The sequence below is a fragment of the Gouania willdenowi genome, chromosome 9, assembly GCF_900634775.1.
Source record: "Gouania willdenowi chromosome 9, fGouWil2.1, whole genome shotgun sequence".
In the NCBI taxonomy this organism is placed as follows: Eukaryota; Metazoa; Chordata; class Actinopteri; order Blenniiformes; family Gobiesocidae; genus Gouania; species Gouania willdenowi.
In genome coordinates this window covers 42,653,235-42,671,424 of record NC_041052.1, presented here as the reverse complement: position 1 = coordinate 42,671,424, position 18,190 = coordinate 42,653,235, and the positions used below count along the sequence as shown (strand labels likewise).

Here is an 18,190-nt window from a genome sequence, read left to right as displayed (position 1 = left end):
ATAATCATGACTTTATTCTCAAAATATTACCACTTTATTCTCATACAAATTACAACTTTATTGTCATAAAACTATGACTTTATTCTATATATATTGTAACATCCCACAAACGTTGGAAAGGACGACAACCTTCTTTCTTGTTAGTCGCTTTATTTCCACATAGAACTGCGGTTACTGTCGGCTGTAACCACCACAAAAAACAACAACAAAAGGGGGTCAAAGGTTTATCAGCTGCTCCCTCATTCTTACACAAGCTCCTCACTCACACACACACAGAGCATTTCCTCCTCTCTGACACGCCCCCTTATCCACTCACAGCCACTCACATCCCAGCTCTCCCCAAAGATGCATTCAAAGAACACACAATAATCGGAATTATCATAACATTAACATTAGAACAACAACACTACAACTATTACACACTGCAAGGATGTTACAATATTACCACTTTAATCTCGAAATATTAAGACTTTAATCTAATAAAATTACGACTTTAATCTAATAAAATTATGATTTTAATTTCGTAGTGCTCAGATTTCGTTTTATTTTATTTGTGCCCCTAATACGCCATCGTAGGACATAAATAATAAAGCTTCATTACTTTTTGAACTTTGAACTTCCAACGTATTACATTGTCCTATTCATGCATTGTGGGTATTGTAGTCCTTTGTGGCTCAACGCTTGGTATTTGTTGTCGCTTCATACTGAGTGTAAAACTCCAAACGTGGCGGTGGTGAGAGGAAGTTTATCTGCTAACAACATGATTACCTTCCTATTCGTACTCATCCTGTTCGTTGCTAGTCCAGTAATGTGTGTTTTTCAGAGATTATACTGCTCTATAGCAGATAACTGCGACTGTGACTTCAAAGCGAACATTCGAGGTGAGTTTTAATCTTGTTTTCTCGCTGAAGAACCGCTTCCTGCTAGCTAGCACAGTTAGCTAGCACCGTTAGCTAGCAGGACACCAGGGGCTTATGGTGTAACAGTTCAATTGGTGACCCATCTGACTGGTAACTGAGTTCCGGGTTTGGAGCACTTTTTAGTATAAAATGTTGAAAAACCAGGTGGATTGCGTGATTATCTGATTTATTTACAAAATAAAGACGGTTGTGTTTTCACTGCTGTTTACAGAAGCTTCTGCAGTTCATATCAATATTAAATAACTTAGTTGGTACTTTTCATCTTTTTTACAGGATTTTAGCCTCACAGCTTTATGGGAAAAAACCACAAATCTGAGTTTACTTGTGAAACTATTTAGGATCATTAAAAATTGTTTCAAACCTGCACATTTTTCCAAATCTTAACATAAGTCGATCTGTAGTTAAAATAAACACCAACTGATCCGTAACATTGGCTCGTTTCGACCCTCTATCACAATATATACCTTTTATTATGTTTGTTGTGTAAATATTCATATATTTTATGCCATTATATACATATTATTTATTAAATATTATTGCTGTTTTTGGTCAAATTGTTGCTCTTCTTTCTTATACTTACTAACAAAAAGTATAAGAATAAAGTCGATATGTCAGGATTAAAGTCTAATTTTAAGAAGTGAACATACAATATGGTGATAAAAGTGGAAGGTTTGTTAAAGAGTTAATATGGTGAACATGTTTTATTTCTTTATTTCCAGACTTGGAGTGGGATCTTTTTAAAAATGTCTTTGGACAACATTTGGCTCAGGAAGTTGTGTCAGAGGAGGTTTCCAGGTTTCTTCAGAATAAAAGTCCGGACCGACCGTTGGTGCTGTCATTTCATGGATCCTCCGGGACAGGAAAGACCCTGATCAGCTCTATGGTAGCCAATCACCTGTATGGATCAGCCATGAGCAGCCCATACATCCATCAGTTTATTCCTACGCTGCACTTCCCTTCAGCTCAGCACGTTCCCCACTACAGGGTGAGTTATCATTATCACAAACACATAAACTGTGATATGTAGTCAGAGCAGGGGTTCTCAACCACTGGGCTGTGGCCCACTTATGTGCTGTGAGATATGATTAGGTGTTTAATTTAACCTATTTTTAATTCTAAAAAACATGGTGGAAAATGAATTAATTGTGTCATAAAAGCTCAATAATGATCCAGATCATTAAATCCATTGCTATGACAGGAGAACAGGTTTAATTAGTAAATCATCAGGTCTCTAACAGAGAGACAAAAATGTCACGGAATACATTTTTTAAAAGTGGCTTTTGTTTATTAAATGAACCGATTATTTCATGTGAACACAAACAACCAATGAACCTAAATGTTTAATAAAATAATGATGAGTCACTGTTAAAGAAGCACAGTCACCCGTTACAGAGTGTCCGTCTAACGCTATGTTCCTGTTCAAATGTTGGAGGATCTGACCCCGATGAAGCTCTGATGTGACCTTTATTTAAACTATACATAGATGAATAAAGTCTACGTTATGTTAGTGTTTAAAACATCCTACTGTGTTTTCTCAGGAGGAGCTGAAGAAGTGGGTTCAGGGGAACCTCACACAATGTGCTCGTTCTGTTTTCATCTTTGATGAGATGGAGAAGATGCCTCTAGGTCTCATTGATGTCCTGGAGCCCCTCCTCGGACCCTCTTATGTTGTGTTTAGCACAAACTACAGAAAAGCCATCTACATATTTATCAGGTAACATACATCTATATACAGTATGTATCAGGTAACATACATCTATGTACAGTATGTATCAGGTAACATACATCTATGTACAGTATGTATCAGGTAACATACATCTATGTACAGTATGTATCAGGTAACATACATCTATATACAGTATTTATCAGGTAACATACATCTATATACAGCATGTATCAGGTAACATACATCTATGTACAGTATGTATCAGGTAACATACATCTATATACAGTATATATCAGGTAACATACATCTATATACAGTATGTATCAGGTAACATACATCTATATACAGTATGTATCAGGTAACATACATCTATATACAGCATGTATCAGGTAACATACATCTATATACAGTATGTATCAGGTAACATACATCTATGTACAGTATGTATCAGGTAACATACATCTATACAGTATGTATCAGGTAACATACATCTATGTACAGCATGTATCAGGTAACATACATCTATATACAGTATGTATCAGGTAACATACATCTATGTACAGTATGTATCAGGTAACATACATCTATATACAGCATGTATCAGGTAACATACATCTATGTACAGTATGTATCAGGTAACATACATCTATATACAGTATGTATCAGGTAACATACATCTATGTACAGTATGTATCAGGTAACATACATCTATGTACAGTATGTATCAGGTAACATACATCTATGTACAGTATGTATCAGGTAACATACATCTATGTACAGTATGTATCAGGTAACATACATCTATATACAGTATATATCAGGTAACATACATCTATGTACAGTATGTATCAGGTAACATACATCTATATACAGTATGTATCAGGTAACATACATCTATGTACAGTATGTATCAGGTAACATACATCTATGTACAGTATGTATCAGGTAACATACATCTATGTACAGTAGTATCAGGTAACATACATCTATAACAGTAGTATCAGGTAACATACATCTATATACAGTATGTATCAGGTAACATCACTATACAGTATGTATCAGGTAACATACATCTATGTACAGTATGTATCAGGTAACATACATCTATATACAGTAGTATCAGGTAACATACATCTATATACAGCATGTATCAGGTAAACATACATCTATGTACAGTATGTATCAGGTAACATCACTATATACAGTATATATCAGGTAACATACATCTATATACAGTATGTATCAGGTAACATACATCTATATACAGTATGTATCAGGTAACATACATCTATTACAGCATGTATCAGGTAACATACCTATATACAGTATGTATCAGGTAACATACATCTATATACAGTATGTATCAGGTAACATACATCTATATACAGTATGTATCAGGTAAACATACATCTATAGACAGTATGTATCAGGTAACATACATCTATATCAAGTATGTATCAGGTTAACAACATCTATATACAGCATGTATCAGGTAACATACATCTATACAGTATTGTATCATGTAACATACATCTATGTACAGTATGTATCAGGTAACATACATCTATGTACAGTATGTATCAGGTAACATACATCTATGTAAGTATGTATATCAGGAAAACATACATCTATATACAGTATGTATCAGGTAACATACATCTATGTACAGTATATATCAGGTAACATACATCTATGTACAGTATGTATCAGGTAACATACATCTATATACAGTATGTATCAGGTAACATACATCTATATACAGTATTATATCAGGTAACATACATCTATATACAGTATGTATCAGGTAAAATACATCTATATACAGCATGTATCAGGTACATAATCTATGTACAGTATGTATCAGGTAAATACATCTATATACAGTATGTATCAGGTAACATACATCTAGTACAGTATGTATCAGGTAACATACATCTATGTACAGTATGTATCAGGTAACATACATCTATATACAGTATGTATCAGGTAACATACATCTATATACAGTATATATAAGGTAACATACATCTATGTACAGTATGTATCAGGTAACATACATCTATGTACAGTATGTATCAGGTAACATACATCTATATACAGTATGTATCAGGTAACATACATCTATATACAGTATGTATCAGGTAACATACATCTATGTACAGTATGTATCAGGTAACATACATCTATGTACAGTATGTATCAGGTAACATACATCTATGTACAGTATGTATCAGGTAACATACATCTATGTACAGTATGTATCAGGTAACATACATCTATGTACAGTATGTATCAGGAAGTCTCTCCACTATTGATAATCTTAGTTTCAATGACTGTGGAAACTTTAAAAACTGTATAAAATAGATACCAGATTATATCATTTAGTATATCTACAATCACCATCAGAATGTGTTTTTACAGCTTTGCAAACATTACTTCAGCATAATTTTGTCCAACAGACTCATTATTATTATTGTATTGTTGGGAACATTGTTCAGCACATTGATTTTAATTCTAACATGTTGTATCTACAGCTTTCAGATCTACACAACACTGACTGTGTCCATAATAATAATAATAATAATAATAATAAAGAGCTGTCTGATGCTGAATGGTTGAATCAGACCTGATCAGATTCATAGTTTGGTCCTGTTTGTTTCCAGCACCACAGGAGAAGAAGTGATTAACAAAGTGACTCTGGAGAACAGACAGTCTGGAGGAGAGAGGGAGGATATTAACCTGTTAGAGCTGGAGGATGGAATCGCTCTGGAAGTTTAACAACAGTAACACTAGTAAGAGTCCACACTATGGAACATATTCACATTTACACATGTGTCTGGAATCACATTGGTTTCAATTAAAAAACTCAAATATATAATACGTATGTCAATAGACGAGCTTTGCTCATGTCTCATTTGTAAGGCTGCAATGATCATTTAATCTGGTAATTAATCATAAAATCCAGCCTTTCCTGCTGAAATACCTCACACTGCCTGATGGGGGCAGTGTGAGGTAAACACACTAAATAAACAAAGAAGAAGAGGAAGAGGAAAAAACTGAAGAACCTAAAGTTTCTAAAGCTTCAGAACTTTTCACTGAAAACAAAACAGTGAAAATCACCCACTAATGAGAATCAAAAACCGGTTCCAATTCCTAGGAATCGTTTGTTTGCTTGTATTCAATTCCACTTATCGGTTCCTCTTACATCACAAATACGTAACGATAAACTCCTCCAGGTCCTGTATATTGTGTTTATGCTAGCACCAAGTGAAGCTCCTCCCACCATATAGATGTTTGATGTCCACCAAGACGGGTGAGGAACAGAACCAGAGCTGTTTGAAATATACAGTCAGTCATGATTTAAGGTGAAATGTTCTGTTCCTCACACGTTCTTCCTCCAAACCCTTAGACCTTGATTCCAGAATGAAAGACACACTTTACTTTCATCAGAAAAGAGGACCATGGACCACTGGCCAACAGTTCAGTCCTTCTTCTCCTCTTTGTTTCTGCAAAAACTCAAAGTAAATGATGATTTCTTCACTGGTTTATGAGCTGGAAACCAAAATTATGTCAAAATAAACCAATAAATACTTGAAATTGTTTAAATTGAGGGCCCTGAATCTATAATCTAGTAAAGTTTAATTTTTTGGAAATGAAACAACTTGTCCATGATATTCTATTTTTTTTGGAAAGAGTGTTTATGAATGAATGAATTTATTCATGTATCTCTCTCTAGGTGGTTTCTTCCACTCAACAATCGTCCATCAGAAGCTGATCACACGTTTTCGTTCCTTTCCTCCCTCTGAGTCGCTGTCACGTAGCGCGCTGCACACACCTCCAGCTGCTGCAGAGAGGAGTGTTTAACCGTAGAGACGTAGTGGACGCAGTCGCAGCTGAAATGATCTACAGTCCAGTCCAGGGGAGGTTCTTCTCCACCACAGGATGTAAGGCTGTTCCTGCTAAGATCAACCTCCATCTATGACCTACTGAATACTGGATGTTACCATCAGAACCTCCCTAGGAGAACCTGGACCAGGTGGAATAGAACCACCTACTAAGTCTGGGTTTTACAGTGTTTTAGTTCAGTAAGTGTTGGATTTAATCTACGGTAAATATGGTGATACATACTGTGGGCCCAAAGCCACATATTTAGAATCTTAAATGATTGTATTTATAAACTCTTAATGGATGAGTTCCTCACTCACCACTGGATCGTCAGCATACACAGTGATATGTTTACCATGTTTTACCAGCATCAGCTGAAGATTTCTGTGGATCTGTTAGCGGGCTAACAGCAGAAGGAACTTTTTCAGCTTCACTCTTCATTTTTATGCTAAGAATGAATCATTTTTTCATCACAAATGACACATTCTTTGGTTCTATTTAAAGTGACAGTGATCTGATAATACAATGAACAATAGTGTACACTAAGTTTTATTTATTGTCCACTTCTAGACACTGATGAAATGATTCATTGTGTATTTATCAGATGTATACAGTAATGGCCACCCGTTACCTCTGTCATTCATAAAAAAGAAAATGTTGAAATGTTCATTTATTTTATTGTGTTCCAAAGATAGAGCAGTTTTTTTAACAAATAATCATTTAATCTGTGCCCTTAAATGTGGTTTAATAACAAACTGCACATCCAATTTGTAGAAATATAATACTAATACGATACAGTACTAATATTTGTTGATTTCAGGCAAAAACTGTGATTTTTTGGGTAAAACTAGAGCTTTTTAAGCATTAAAGGTAAAGGAAGTTTATTAATACAGTGCATTTCATACACAATGTGCTTTACATGATTCAAAAGGCTCCATTTAGAGATTATAATATCAGATCAAACAATACTTTAAACATTAAAAACAATCTAAAAAACCACTATATGTGAAACATTAAAATCAGAGTTTAAAAACAGTAAAAAGTCATAAACAGTAGAAAAACAGAAAGTTTGTTCCCTGGATTTAATGATTTAACTTTGACTTTAGTTCCACTGAAAGTTTGTTCCATTTAGCCCCTCCCCCTCCCCCTCCCCCTCCCCCTCCCACCCAACTCTATAAAACTGGTGTCACTGGATATTAACGTTAAACTGGCACCAAATGAAAGCAGAATCTTTTCTTTCCAACAGATGTTTGCTTTGAATCTTTAGGAAAAATAAAATCTGGAAACACCAAGAAAAGGTTTTCACAATTATTGGGTTTGTGAAATTATAATTTAGTGTAAGTGATGTCACCACTTAAACCAGTTAACGCTTCACATATTACATAATGAGAAATATATCTACATGTTCTAGATTTGATTTATTTTGGTGTATCATATGTGAAATTCTGCCAAGCATTGTGTATTCTATGACTTCAGATTATTTTAAGAACTTCACAATGAAAAATTACATTTTTTTAGGGAAGGTTTTTGATACAGAGCAAAAGAATATTTCTACTGTTACCAGTAGATTTCATATTCTACACATTCCACTGATACTAATTATATAGTGTATGTGTTTTGACCATAAGTGAAAAAGTACTTTTTCTATGTCTCGTACCTTTCTGTGGCTATTTGGGTTCTAAAACTGTGGTTCTAAAACTGTGGTTCTAAAACAGTGGTTCTAAAACTGTGGTTCTAAAACAGTGGTTCTAAAACTGTGGTTCTAAAACTGTGGTTCTAAAACAGTGGTTCTAAAACTGTGGTTCTAAAACTGTGGTTCTAAAACTGTGGTTCTAAAACTGTGGTTCTAAAACAGTGGTTCTAAAACTGTGGTTCTAAAACAGTGGTTCTAAAACTGTGGTTCTAAAACAGTGGTTCTAAAACTGTGGTTCTAAAACTGTGGTTCTAAAACTGTTGCTGTTATAATCTCCCATTAGCCTCTAATTACAAACCAAGTAACATTTTTCCTTTTTCATCTGTAACTAATTAGAAGAGGGCGTACCTTTATTTTATTACAGTATAAGTATTAATACTGCTGGTAAATCATTATTATTATCAGCCTTTCTGCCGACTAGAGGAGTTTTAAAGTTTTTAAACTGTAGTCGTTAAATATACATCTGAATATATCATATATCATTGGTCAGGCTCAACAGAACTGGTTTAACACAGAGTAGGTGTTGGTGACCTTTAACCTCTAACCTGATGTGTTTACAAACATGTGAAAGTCGTACAGTTTATTTTACACAGTCATCGTTCACCAACAGATAAAGATGATCTGGTGCTTCATTATAATAATATTAATTATTTCATGTGATATAACAGGTCGTTACTTTACAAAGAAACACAATATGACGATAATTGTTTGTATTTACATGTTTATAAATTACATCCCAGCAGGATGAAAAAATAAAACAATGACAGTGTTTCTCATTTATGACCCATTTCTTTGGTAAATCATAATACATTTAAACAATAACAGTCAGAGGCCAAAGATACTGTCAATAATCTGTGTCAGTAAGAACTTTCTATCCTCATTAATAGTGATTTAATCTCCAATGGAGATGAAACAGTGAGAACCAGAATTAGGATTAAATCTGACATAACTGAGTTTTCATAAATATCCGTTTATTACAAACAGATATACATTTGTCAAATTTTGCCAATGATGGATTTTTTTTAATTTTTGAAACTGATTCAGAATCAGTTTATTGATCCAGTTCTGCTCTAAAATGTAAGTGTGTGAAAAAGTGTAGATTGTATGGGTTCATCTTCCCACAGCACAATAAATATCCAATGTCCAAATATTTATGTTTATTAATGCCTGAGAACAGGAAGTATTAAACGTTTGATAATATTAGAAACTTGGACAGCAAGTTCTTTATTATCTATATTATTATCAATAGATTTTATTTTAATGTTTTGTTTCCACTGCATAATAAGGAGGGGGGGGGGAGGGGGGGGGAGGAGCTCTGCCACCCACAGAATGAAGGGATGATGGTGACAAAGATTTAAATCCTTTAGTGAGTGCAGTCAGCTGAGCAGAGGCGCTTTTTCATATGGGCGACATGGGGGGATCATCTCTATCCTCTCTATCCTCTAGGGGGCAGTGCGAGAAAAAACTAAATAACTTTTCTATTGTGCTGCTGCTGACTGAGCAGCTATTGAGGTTGCATTCACCTCACGTCACCCAAAGAGTCAAATCTATGTTTACTGGTGCTTTGTGTGAAGTTTAACATACATTTAAAAGCTGTTCTGATGAGTAGCACGCCCAACTACCCACACAACACACACACACACACACACACACTGAGTTTCCCCAGCAACAGGTGAAAATAGTGTTAGTGGTAGAATGTATGTGTTTAAAAGGGTTTCACCATAAAGGATGAAAGATGTGATGATGATGATGATGAAGATGATGATGAAGATGATGGGGTGATGATGATGATGATGAAGATGATGATGATGATGAGATGATGATGATGATGATGATGAGATGATGAGATGATGAAGATGATGATGATGATATGATGATTGTGATGAATGAAGACGAGGATGATGATGATGTGATGATTGAAGATGATGATGATGATGATGATGATGATGATTGATGCTTGATGATGATGAGTGATGATGATGATGATGATGATGATGATGATGATGATGATGATGATGATGGTGTGGTGATGATGATTGATGATGATGTGATGATGATGATGATGATGATTGATGATGATGGTGGTGATGATGATTGATTGATGATGTGATGATGATGATGTGGATGCTGATGGATGGTTGATGATGGGTGATGATGATGAGGATGAGATGATGATGGTGATGATGTGATGATGATGATGATGATGTGTGTGATGTGATGATGATGATGGTGGTGATGATGATGATGATGATGATGATGATGATGATGATGATGATGATGATGATGATGGTTCTAATGGCGTGAGAAGGTGAAGGGTTAAATTGACCTTAACCTGGTGTGAGATCAGAAACACTAGTGATTGATGATTGATTGGTTTGCCACCAAATAATGGTAATAGAATTTAATAAATGATAGAATATGATAAATTATAGAATATAATAATAATAGAATATAATAGATAATAGAATATGATAAATTATAGAATATAATAGATTATGGTAATATAGATTAATCACTAGTCTGACATCACCAACAAGAAGCTCCAGGATGGCTTTAGAAATAACTGCTTTATATAATAAACACTCCCACATACAGTACATGACTAAATTAATGCAGTTTTCCTGCCTTCTACTGTTAGTGCTTAAAGCAGGGTTTTCAACCTTGGGGTCGTGACCCAATGTGGCACATGAGAAGTTATCAATCATTGTGTAAATTAACAACTAATACAGTTATATCTCCAAATTAATACACAAATTCAACAAAACTAAATTTTCCCCCATGTGGGGTCGCCTGAAACGTCTAAATAATAAATAATACATTACAGGTACTAATTAAAACAAGATTTAATTAAAACATGTTTTTATTTGTATTTACCTATTTTGCACAGTTACAAAAAAACAATAATATCACAGAAATAGATCCTGTATATATACAGTACAGGAAGAGGCAGAAAACTCAGAGATGAATATTATTTTTCAAAGTAAAACACCACACAACAACTGTATTCTATACTTTCACTTTCTGAAATATGATTCTTGTGCAAATAAAATGCCTTAAAATAATATCTGAGCTAATCCTTCTCTGTATTTATAATACAGTATCACAAACATGTAGGCGCAAATAAAAGTTTTTAGGCTAGGGCTGGGTGATATGAATGGCGATATACTATATACATTTAGATATTTTCAACTCAATAAAGGTGTGTTTTTCAACCTTGGGGTCGTAACCCCATGAGGGGTGGCCTGGAATTCAAATGGAATCGTCTGAAATTTCTAGTAATTGACCAGAAATTCAATTTTAATTAAATCGAATGAAATAAAATGTATTTATTTTTTTTTAGTTATTACTCTTTTTCTTATGAAAACACCACACACTCAAATACAGTATAAACATATCTGAGCTAGTGCATCTTATCAACTCACAGCTATTAGCAACAGCACAATATCACAAACATAAAAATATATTGTACAGTTGTCAAATTATATTTGAATTAAAAATACTGAAATCGTCATTTTAAGGAAAAAAAATATTGAGATTAGTTTTACGACAGTTCAGGTAAAAAGCTTCAGTGTGTAAAAGTCCAGGTGAGGAAGAGGAAGAGGAAGAGGAAGAGGAAGAGGAAGAGGACCAGGATCAGGAGGAAAACAGCTCCAACTACAGATGTCCAGGCACAATTCTCACAGAGCTTTTTAAATAGAACAAGAATTGCGTTTGGACAATCAGTGACTAGAGCTGCACATCTGGGTCCACATCTGCACGGGGTCCACATGGTCATGGATGTATCATACACACACACACACACACACACACACAGGGAGGCAGAGCTGCACCCCATAAAGCCATGGGTCCCTGGGGGTCCCTGGGGGTCCGGGGACCACATCACTGCCTTTTCCCGCTGGTCTAATATTCGTTCCTCCACGTGCGTCCTACAGGCTCCTCAGATTAGAATGAACCATGTGTGCGTGTCAGTGCGTGTGATTTGGGGTGTGAGTGTAACGCCCGTTTAGCTCTGAGGAGGAGGAGGAGTGGTTCTAGACAGAGACCCTTAAGATCAGGGGTCCTCAACTGGTCTCACCCTGGGACCCACATTTTTACACGTCATTAAATCACAACCCACTTTTTTTTAATTCAGCCAATTTAGTTTTATTAAAAATATCTGTTGAAAACACACAAACACACACGCACACACACACAAACACACACCACACACACACACACACACAACACACACGCACACACACACACACACACACACACCAACACACGCACACACACACACACACACACACACACACACACAAGTAACACACACACACCCAAGTAACGCACACACACACACACAAGTAACACACACACACCCAAGTAACGCACACACACACACACACACACACACACACACAACACACACACACACACAAACAACACGCACACACACACACACAAACACACACACACACACACAAACACACACACACACACACCACACACACACACACACACACACACACACACACAACACACACACGCACGCACGCACGCACGCACGCACACACACACGCATTCCACAGCATGCCTGTCAAAAGAAAAGTTTCTTTCAAAATAAAAGCCAGCTGTCCGTACCCAGTACAGGTCCGTGACCCACCAGTTGAGAATCGCTGCTTTAGACCATCCCTATTCGGCCCAGAGGTGAAAGTAAAAAAAGACTAAAATAATCATAGTAACGACTTCTCTGGTTCTCCTGTTTCTTGTGTTGTGATCTGTGCATATATACAGTAGTTATTATTATCATTGGTTCTGATTTAGTTCTTCATGTTGTGTTTTATAAAATGAATAAAGCAGCTCATTAATAATGTGAGCGATGAGTTAAATCAACCTTTCACCATCAGTGGTGGGGGGCTGGCTTTGTGTGGGGGCGTTCACACTGATGAATAGGTTTTTATTCTTTAAGGAGTGGGTGTCCTGACCTTTGACCCCTGTAGTAAAATGTTATTGAGCCACTGACCATGTTGGGCTGGGACAGGGGGGTCAGGGGTGGGGGAGGGGAGGGGTGAATAGGGTCCAGCAAAGGTGGAGCAGAGGCTTAGAGGTGGAGGGTGAGGGTCTACATCTATGACCGTCCCCCCCATAAAGAACCAATGGTAGAAGAGCACAGAGGGTCTAAACAATGTTTTACTCTCTAACCTCCCTCTGTCACAGCGTTAGTCACACATTATTTGCTCTTTTTCTGTTTGTTTCCCTCACTTTGCTCTTCTTCACATTCCTGAAGAACGAAGAACCACTTTCAACAAGTGGAACTCATCAAAGACTGATGGAGAGGGTGGGGGGGGGGGGGGGGGGGCAGTGGGACGTAATAGTGATGTTTGAACAATTCTTTATCTCTAATGAAGAAAATGTTCAATTTATAATTTCAATCAAATACCTGATAAAATCCTCAACAACCAGCTGAAGTTCTCCTCCAACACTGAGGAGATCCTCAGACCCATAGTATTATTATCTAGTCATCTTAAAGGAGTGGAATTACATTATTATTCATCATCTCCATTTGTTCTAAGAACCCCAAAAACATTCATAGCTTTATTTTCCAGAACTCGCCTGTTTTCCAGAGTTTTAGCCTCTGAAATGTTACTTTAATAACACTTCTAAAAACAGGCTGTTTTGGGGCCCACTCATGAATATGCATGAGTGGGCGTCAGTGTTGTGCTAGTTACTGAAAAAAGTAACTAGTTACTTCATTCACAAAGTAACTCAGTTACTATTTGGTTACTTAGGAGCTCACATTCTTATAGGGTAGGAGGAGCCAGGATTGTCAGGAGGAGGAGTTAACGCGACTGTCCGGAGGGAGGAAGAAAACAGAACTGAAAAATGGGCTGAAATTGTTTAAAAAATATTCTTAAGTTTCTTGAAGGTATCTGGGTCCCATATTCAACAAACAATAAAATGAATATGGTGCATAATAATAATGTGTGTTAGACATAGATCTACATCACTTTAAGAAAAACCACAACAAAGAGTCACAGCCAAAGTTTTTTATCTAAAATCATTTCTTACATCATCAGCTTAATTAACCCAAAAAAATACCACAACATCTAATATCTTCATGTTTTTCTGTTCTATAGTCTACAGTAGAAGCTTTTATCTGCTCCACCAAACCCTGCTGCTGTGTTCCAGTCCTTCAGGGTTCTTACTGTACGTTCCTCACTGACACAGTGTAAATATGAGTCCAACAACTGTTTTTCTATGTGTTTATGATCCCTCAGCAGCTTCATCCTGGGTCACTGCATGCTGCCCATTTCTCTTTGTTCTTCTGCCCTTTGCTGGTGAACATGAGGAGTTCTGTTGGGCTTTAGGATGTTCTAGCTGTAGGAGGAGGAGCTCCACACTCTGGACCAGAACACAGTTCACAATGTTCTGTTCCTCTGAGGAGAACCCAGTCAGAACGTGTCGTTCTACAGAGGTTCTTCCTGCTGGTCGACCGATACCAACCCGAAGCCTCGGCATCACCTGCAGGAAAGATGGAAAAGTTCAACAACATCTGAAACGTTCCTAAAATGAACATTTTCTCATGTTTTTAGTGTCTTAATCAACAAGGTTTGAGAGAAGCCTTCACAATGTTCCAAAGTTAAATCCTGAGATCAAAAAGTGTGACAATCAGTGACTTCTATGTTTGATCAGTATCTGTTACAAAGAAATGCGACGATTAGCAGAAATACAGCACCTACAAGTATAAATACATGCTTTTATACAAATCTGTTGGTAAAACTTGGATGATATCAAAATAAATATTCAAAATAAGGACAAAGTGATTATTTTGTGGTATTTTCTGGCTTTTATTGATATCTTCTGTAGCTTGTGTATGACATCATGTCAAATCACTTTTTCATAATGTTTCTAAATTGTGAAAACTTTCAGGTTCAAAACTGAAGCAAATGTCTCTGAAATACTTGTAAAGTAGTGAATCCTGTGAACGATCAAAGTCATTCTACTAACTTAGTTAAACTGTACCTGTAGTGTAAATGTATATAACAAAACATGTGTTTAATGTATTACAATAAACAAAATATGTGCTCCTTTCTAATTAAAAAACACATTAAAAGGACTTTTTTAGAATGATTTTATACGTTGGGACAAACAGGAAATGACCAATGCTAATAATGTCAAAACTGGCTTTTTAATTTGTTGGTGAATGTTTCATAAATGAGCAATTGTTTAGTAAAGTTAAAAACAGTTTAGAAAGAGATGATGTGTCTGATTCTAAATGATTGTGTTAGAAGAAATGTTCTTATCTTAGATCATGAATAGAACCAAATGAAGACGTTTGAAGGATTCTTGTCCAGTAAAAAAAATACAGTAACTAAGAAACAAACATGCACCATATGTGTGAGCTAAGATAATAAGTCTAACATGTGTTTTAATGGATACGTAAATATATATATATATATATATATACGTACGTCTGTTTGTAGACATTCTACACAGGAACGAACTCCATTATGACCTCTGTGAAGAAGAAATTAGGAAAGTTATTATCTGACAACTTTTAAACTCCTACTGCATGTAATGACATATTTGACTAACTTTATGAGCTATATATATATATCATATAATAAATACCTGGCACTTCCTCCTTGTTTGATGGACATTTTTCCCAGAGGTTTGTCCAGTTCATCGTGGACCAGTAGAATGTTCTCTGGTTTGATTCCATATTTCGCAGCTGCACCAGAACACAGAGAGATATTTGACTCATGAAAAACAAACACATGTATCAGTTAAAAATGTCATTTGTTTAACACTTCATGATTATCACAGCAAACAAGTGTGTTTTTATTTTTATTTTTAAACAAATCCACATAATTTTCAATAACAAAATGCACCAGAATATTATTATTACTTTATTTATTTCTCATTTGCTCATTTGTGTATATATATATATATATATGTATATATATATATTGTTTGTGTGTTGGGGTTATATAGTGTATGATGTTTAAATGGGTTGTATGTACCTTGAGAAGAATATATGTATGAATATACATGAAACCCAATAAAAATCCTTTAAATAAAGATTTAAACATGCTCTAAAAAGTGAAAAAGGTGAGTTTTTAGGATGTTTAGAGAAGAAACAGAAGCATTAAAAGTTTTAAAGTAGTAGGAATGCAAAGCGTGCTAAGCTCACCTGCTTTAGCCACACACACACCGTTGATGTTCATCATCCTCCGTGGACGAAGCAGCACCAGTGGAGAACCATGGACCTCTGTCATGATGACATCACCACATACGGACCTGTCTCCACCCCACCTGTTGGCCACGCCCAGATGATCAGCTAGAGCACTGATCACTGCCATACCCACGCTGTGTCTGGTTCTCTCCATACCAGGGTTACCCAGACCCACTACCTGGAACACACACACACACACACACACACACACACACACACACACACACACACACATAAGAATAAAATATTAGTTTAAAAAAATCGTGACGATTTAAATAAAACAATAAAAAAAAATCTGTATCTTGACTAATAACAAAGATATATATGTATTCAAATTTAAATGAGTTAAAGTGCATCATTAGATTCCAATCCAAACAATTCGATTCAAATTCCAAAAAAATCGAAATTTGAATCGAATCGTTTGTTGAGTGCATCCTTACAGCCCTAGTTTAAAAGTTTACATCCTTATATCAGAGTATAATCTTAAACTGCATTTTTTAAAATAATGATATTTAGCGTAAATAAATGTAAATAGATGTTTCAGGTTTACACAGTCTCTTTTACGAACACCCATTAATCTGCTGCAGGTGATTTTTTTTTTACATTTAAATTAAATTTAAATGATTTTTCTTACCATCCTGGTACTTCTTCCCCCGGTAGTTCCACTCTGAGTAGCGGGCAATCCTCTCACCATGACCCGGTTCAACCGTAGGTTCAACGCGGAGGAAAACAGATGATTCATGAAGACACAGCGGAACAGTTTGTTAATAAAGTGGAGAACAGAAGTGGCCAAACTGGCCATAAATATATCTATAATGTCTATATTATTTATAGTGATGTGCCGAATCTTCAAAGCGTGTACCGAGGATTCTAAGGGACTTCTTTTTGAAGCCTGGGTCGAGGCGCGTGTTGGTGACGTATGTGGTGACGTTCGAAGCCTTCGAAGCGGCCGTACCACGTGACTGAATCCGGAAATGATTCGCTGGTTTGGCGCGCGATTCAAAATAAAACAGATGAGTCGACGCAATGGATTCCCCCTCACTTTTTGTGTTTTTGGGTTATTGCGCTTCTTTTGGCATCCTATTCGAGCTTCTTCTTTTGCAATGGAACCAGCAAGAAAGAGAAGATTTCCTCCAGTTTGGGAGCACTTTGAGCAGATCTCACCTAATAAGGTAAGGCATAGCAATAATTATGTAATAATAGATTACACAAATATGACAACATATAATTTCTCTTGCTCACATTTGTCTTTTCTAAATAGGTTTGAATAATAGTTTTTTTAATTGTAGGTGAAGTGTCTGTTGTGCTCTAAACAACTGGGTTATAATAATAACACCTCAGCTATGCTAAGGAACTACCGAGCCTTGCATGGCAGTGTGGATTCCAACCTGGGTGAACCAAATATTGCTCGACTTGAAAGTCCCCTTCAATATTGGGAAAAATATAAATCTACATTTCCAAATCTGTACAAACTTGCCATTACATATCTATGTACACCTGCATCATCTGTGCCCTGTGAACGGGTTTTTTCAAAGGCGGGTGAAATCCTGTGCAAAAAAAGAAATCGCCTAAGTCCAAATACTCTCGAAAAATTATTATTTTTAAATAAAAATGAATAAATGTATTTTTGTTTTTATTAAACTCTGTCAATAGTTGCATAAGCACATACATGAACAAAGTCACACAAGCTCATTTTACATCACAACTTTCTCCACATTATTGGCTGTATTCTTTCAGACCATAGTTCAGACCCCACCATTTGTTATAGGCCCTTGGCATGTATTACATTTTTTTGTCCACATGATGGCGTA

The 18,190-nt window shown here is 35.9% G+C and overlaps 2 protein-coding genes across 2 annotated transcripts; one reads left to right on the top strand and one right to left on the bottom strand.

Annotated features, from left to right (window-relative positions):
* The first annotated feature begins 703 nt into the window (after positions 1–703).
* On the top strand, positions 704–6,645 carry LOC114470003 (torsin-2A-like). Its single transcript, XM_028457971.1, is given in 7 exon segments — positions 704–881; positions 1,640–1,905; positions 2,459–2,634; positions 5,250–5,361; positions 5,363–5,378; positions 6,323–6,369; positions 6,371–6,645. Coding segments are annotated over 7 exon segments (936 nt in total). The 5' UTR covers positions 704–760; the 3' UTR covers positions 6,569–6,645.
* Positions 6,646–14,277: 7,632 nt separating this feature from the next.
* Positions 14,278–17,230, bottom strand: LOC114470053 (probable peptidyl-tRNA hydrolase). The gene is made up of 5 exons (XM_028458059.1): positions 17,014–17,230; positions 16,338–16,557; positions 15,776–15,875; positions 15,616–15,661; positions 14,278–14,665 (listed from the first exon to the last, which is right to left on the bottom strand). The coding sequence occupies exons 1-5, from the start codon at positions 17,179–17,181 to the stop codon at positions 14,408–14,410; spliced, it is 792 nt and encodes a 263-aa protein (XP_028313860.1). The 5' UTR covers positions 17,182–17,230; the 3' UTR covers positions 14,278–14,407.
* Positions 17,231–18,190: the final 960 nt, after the last annotated feature.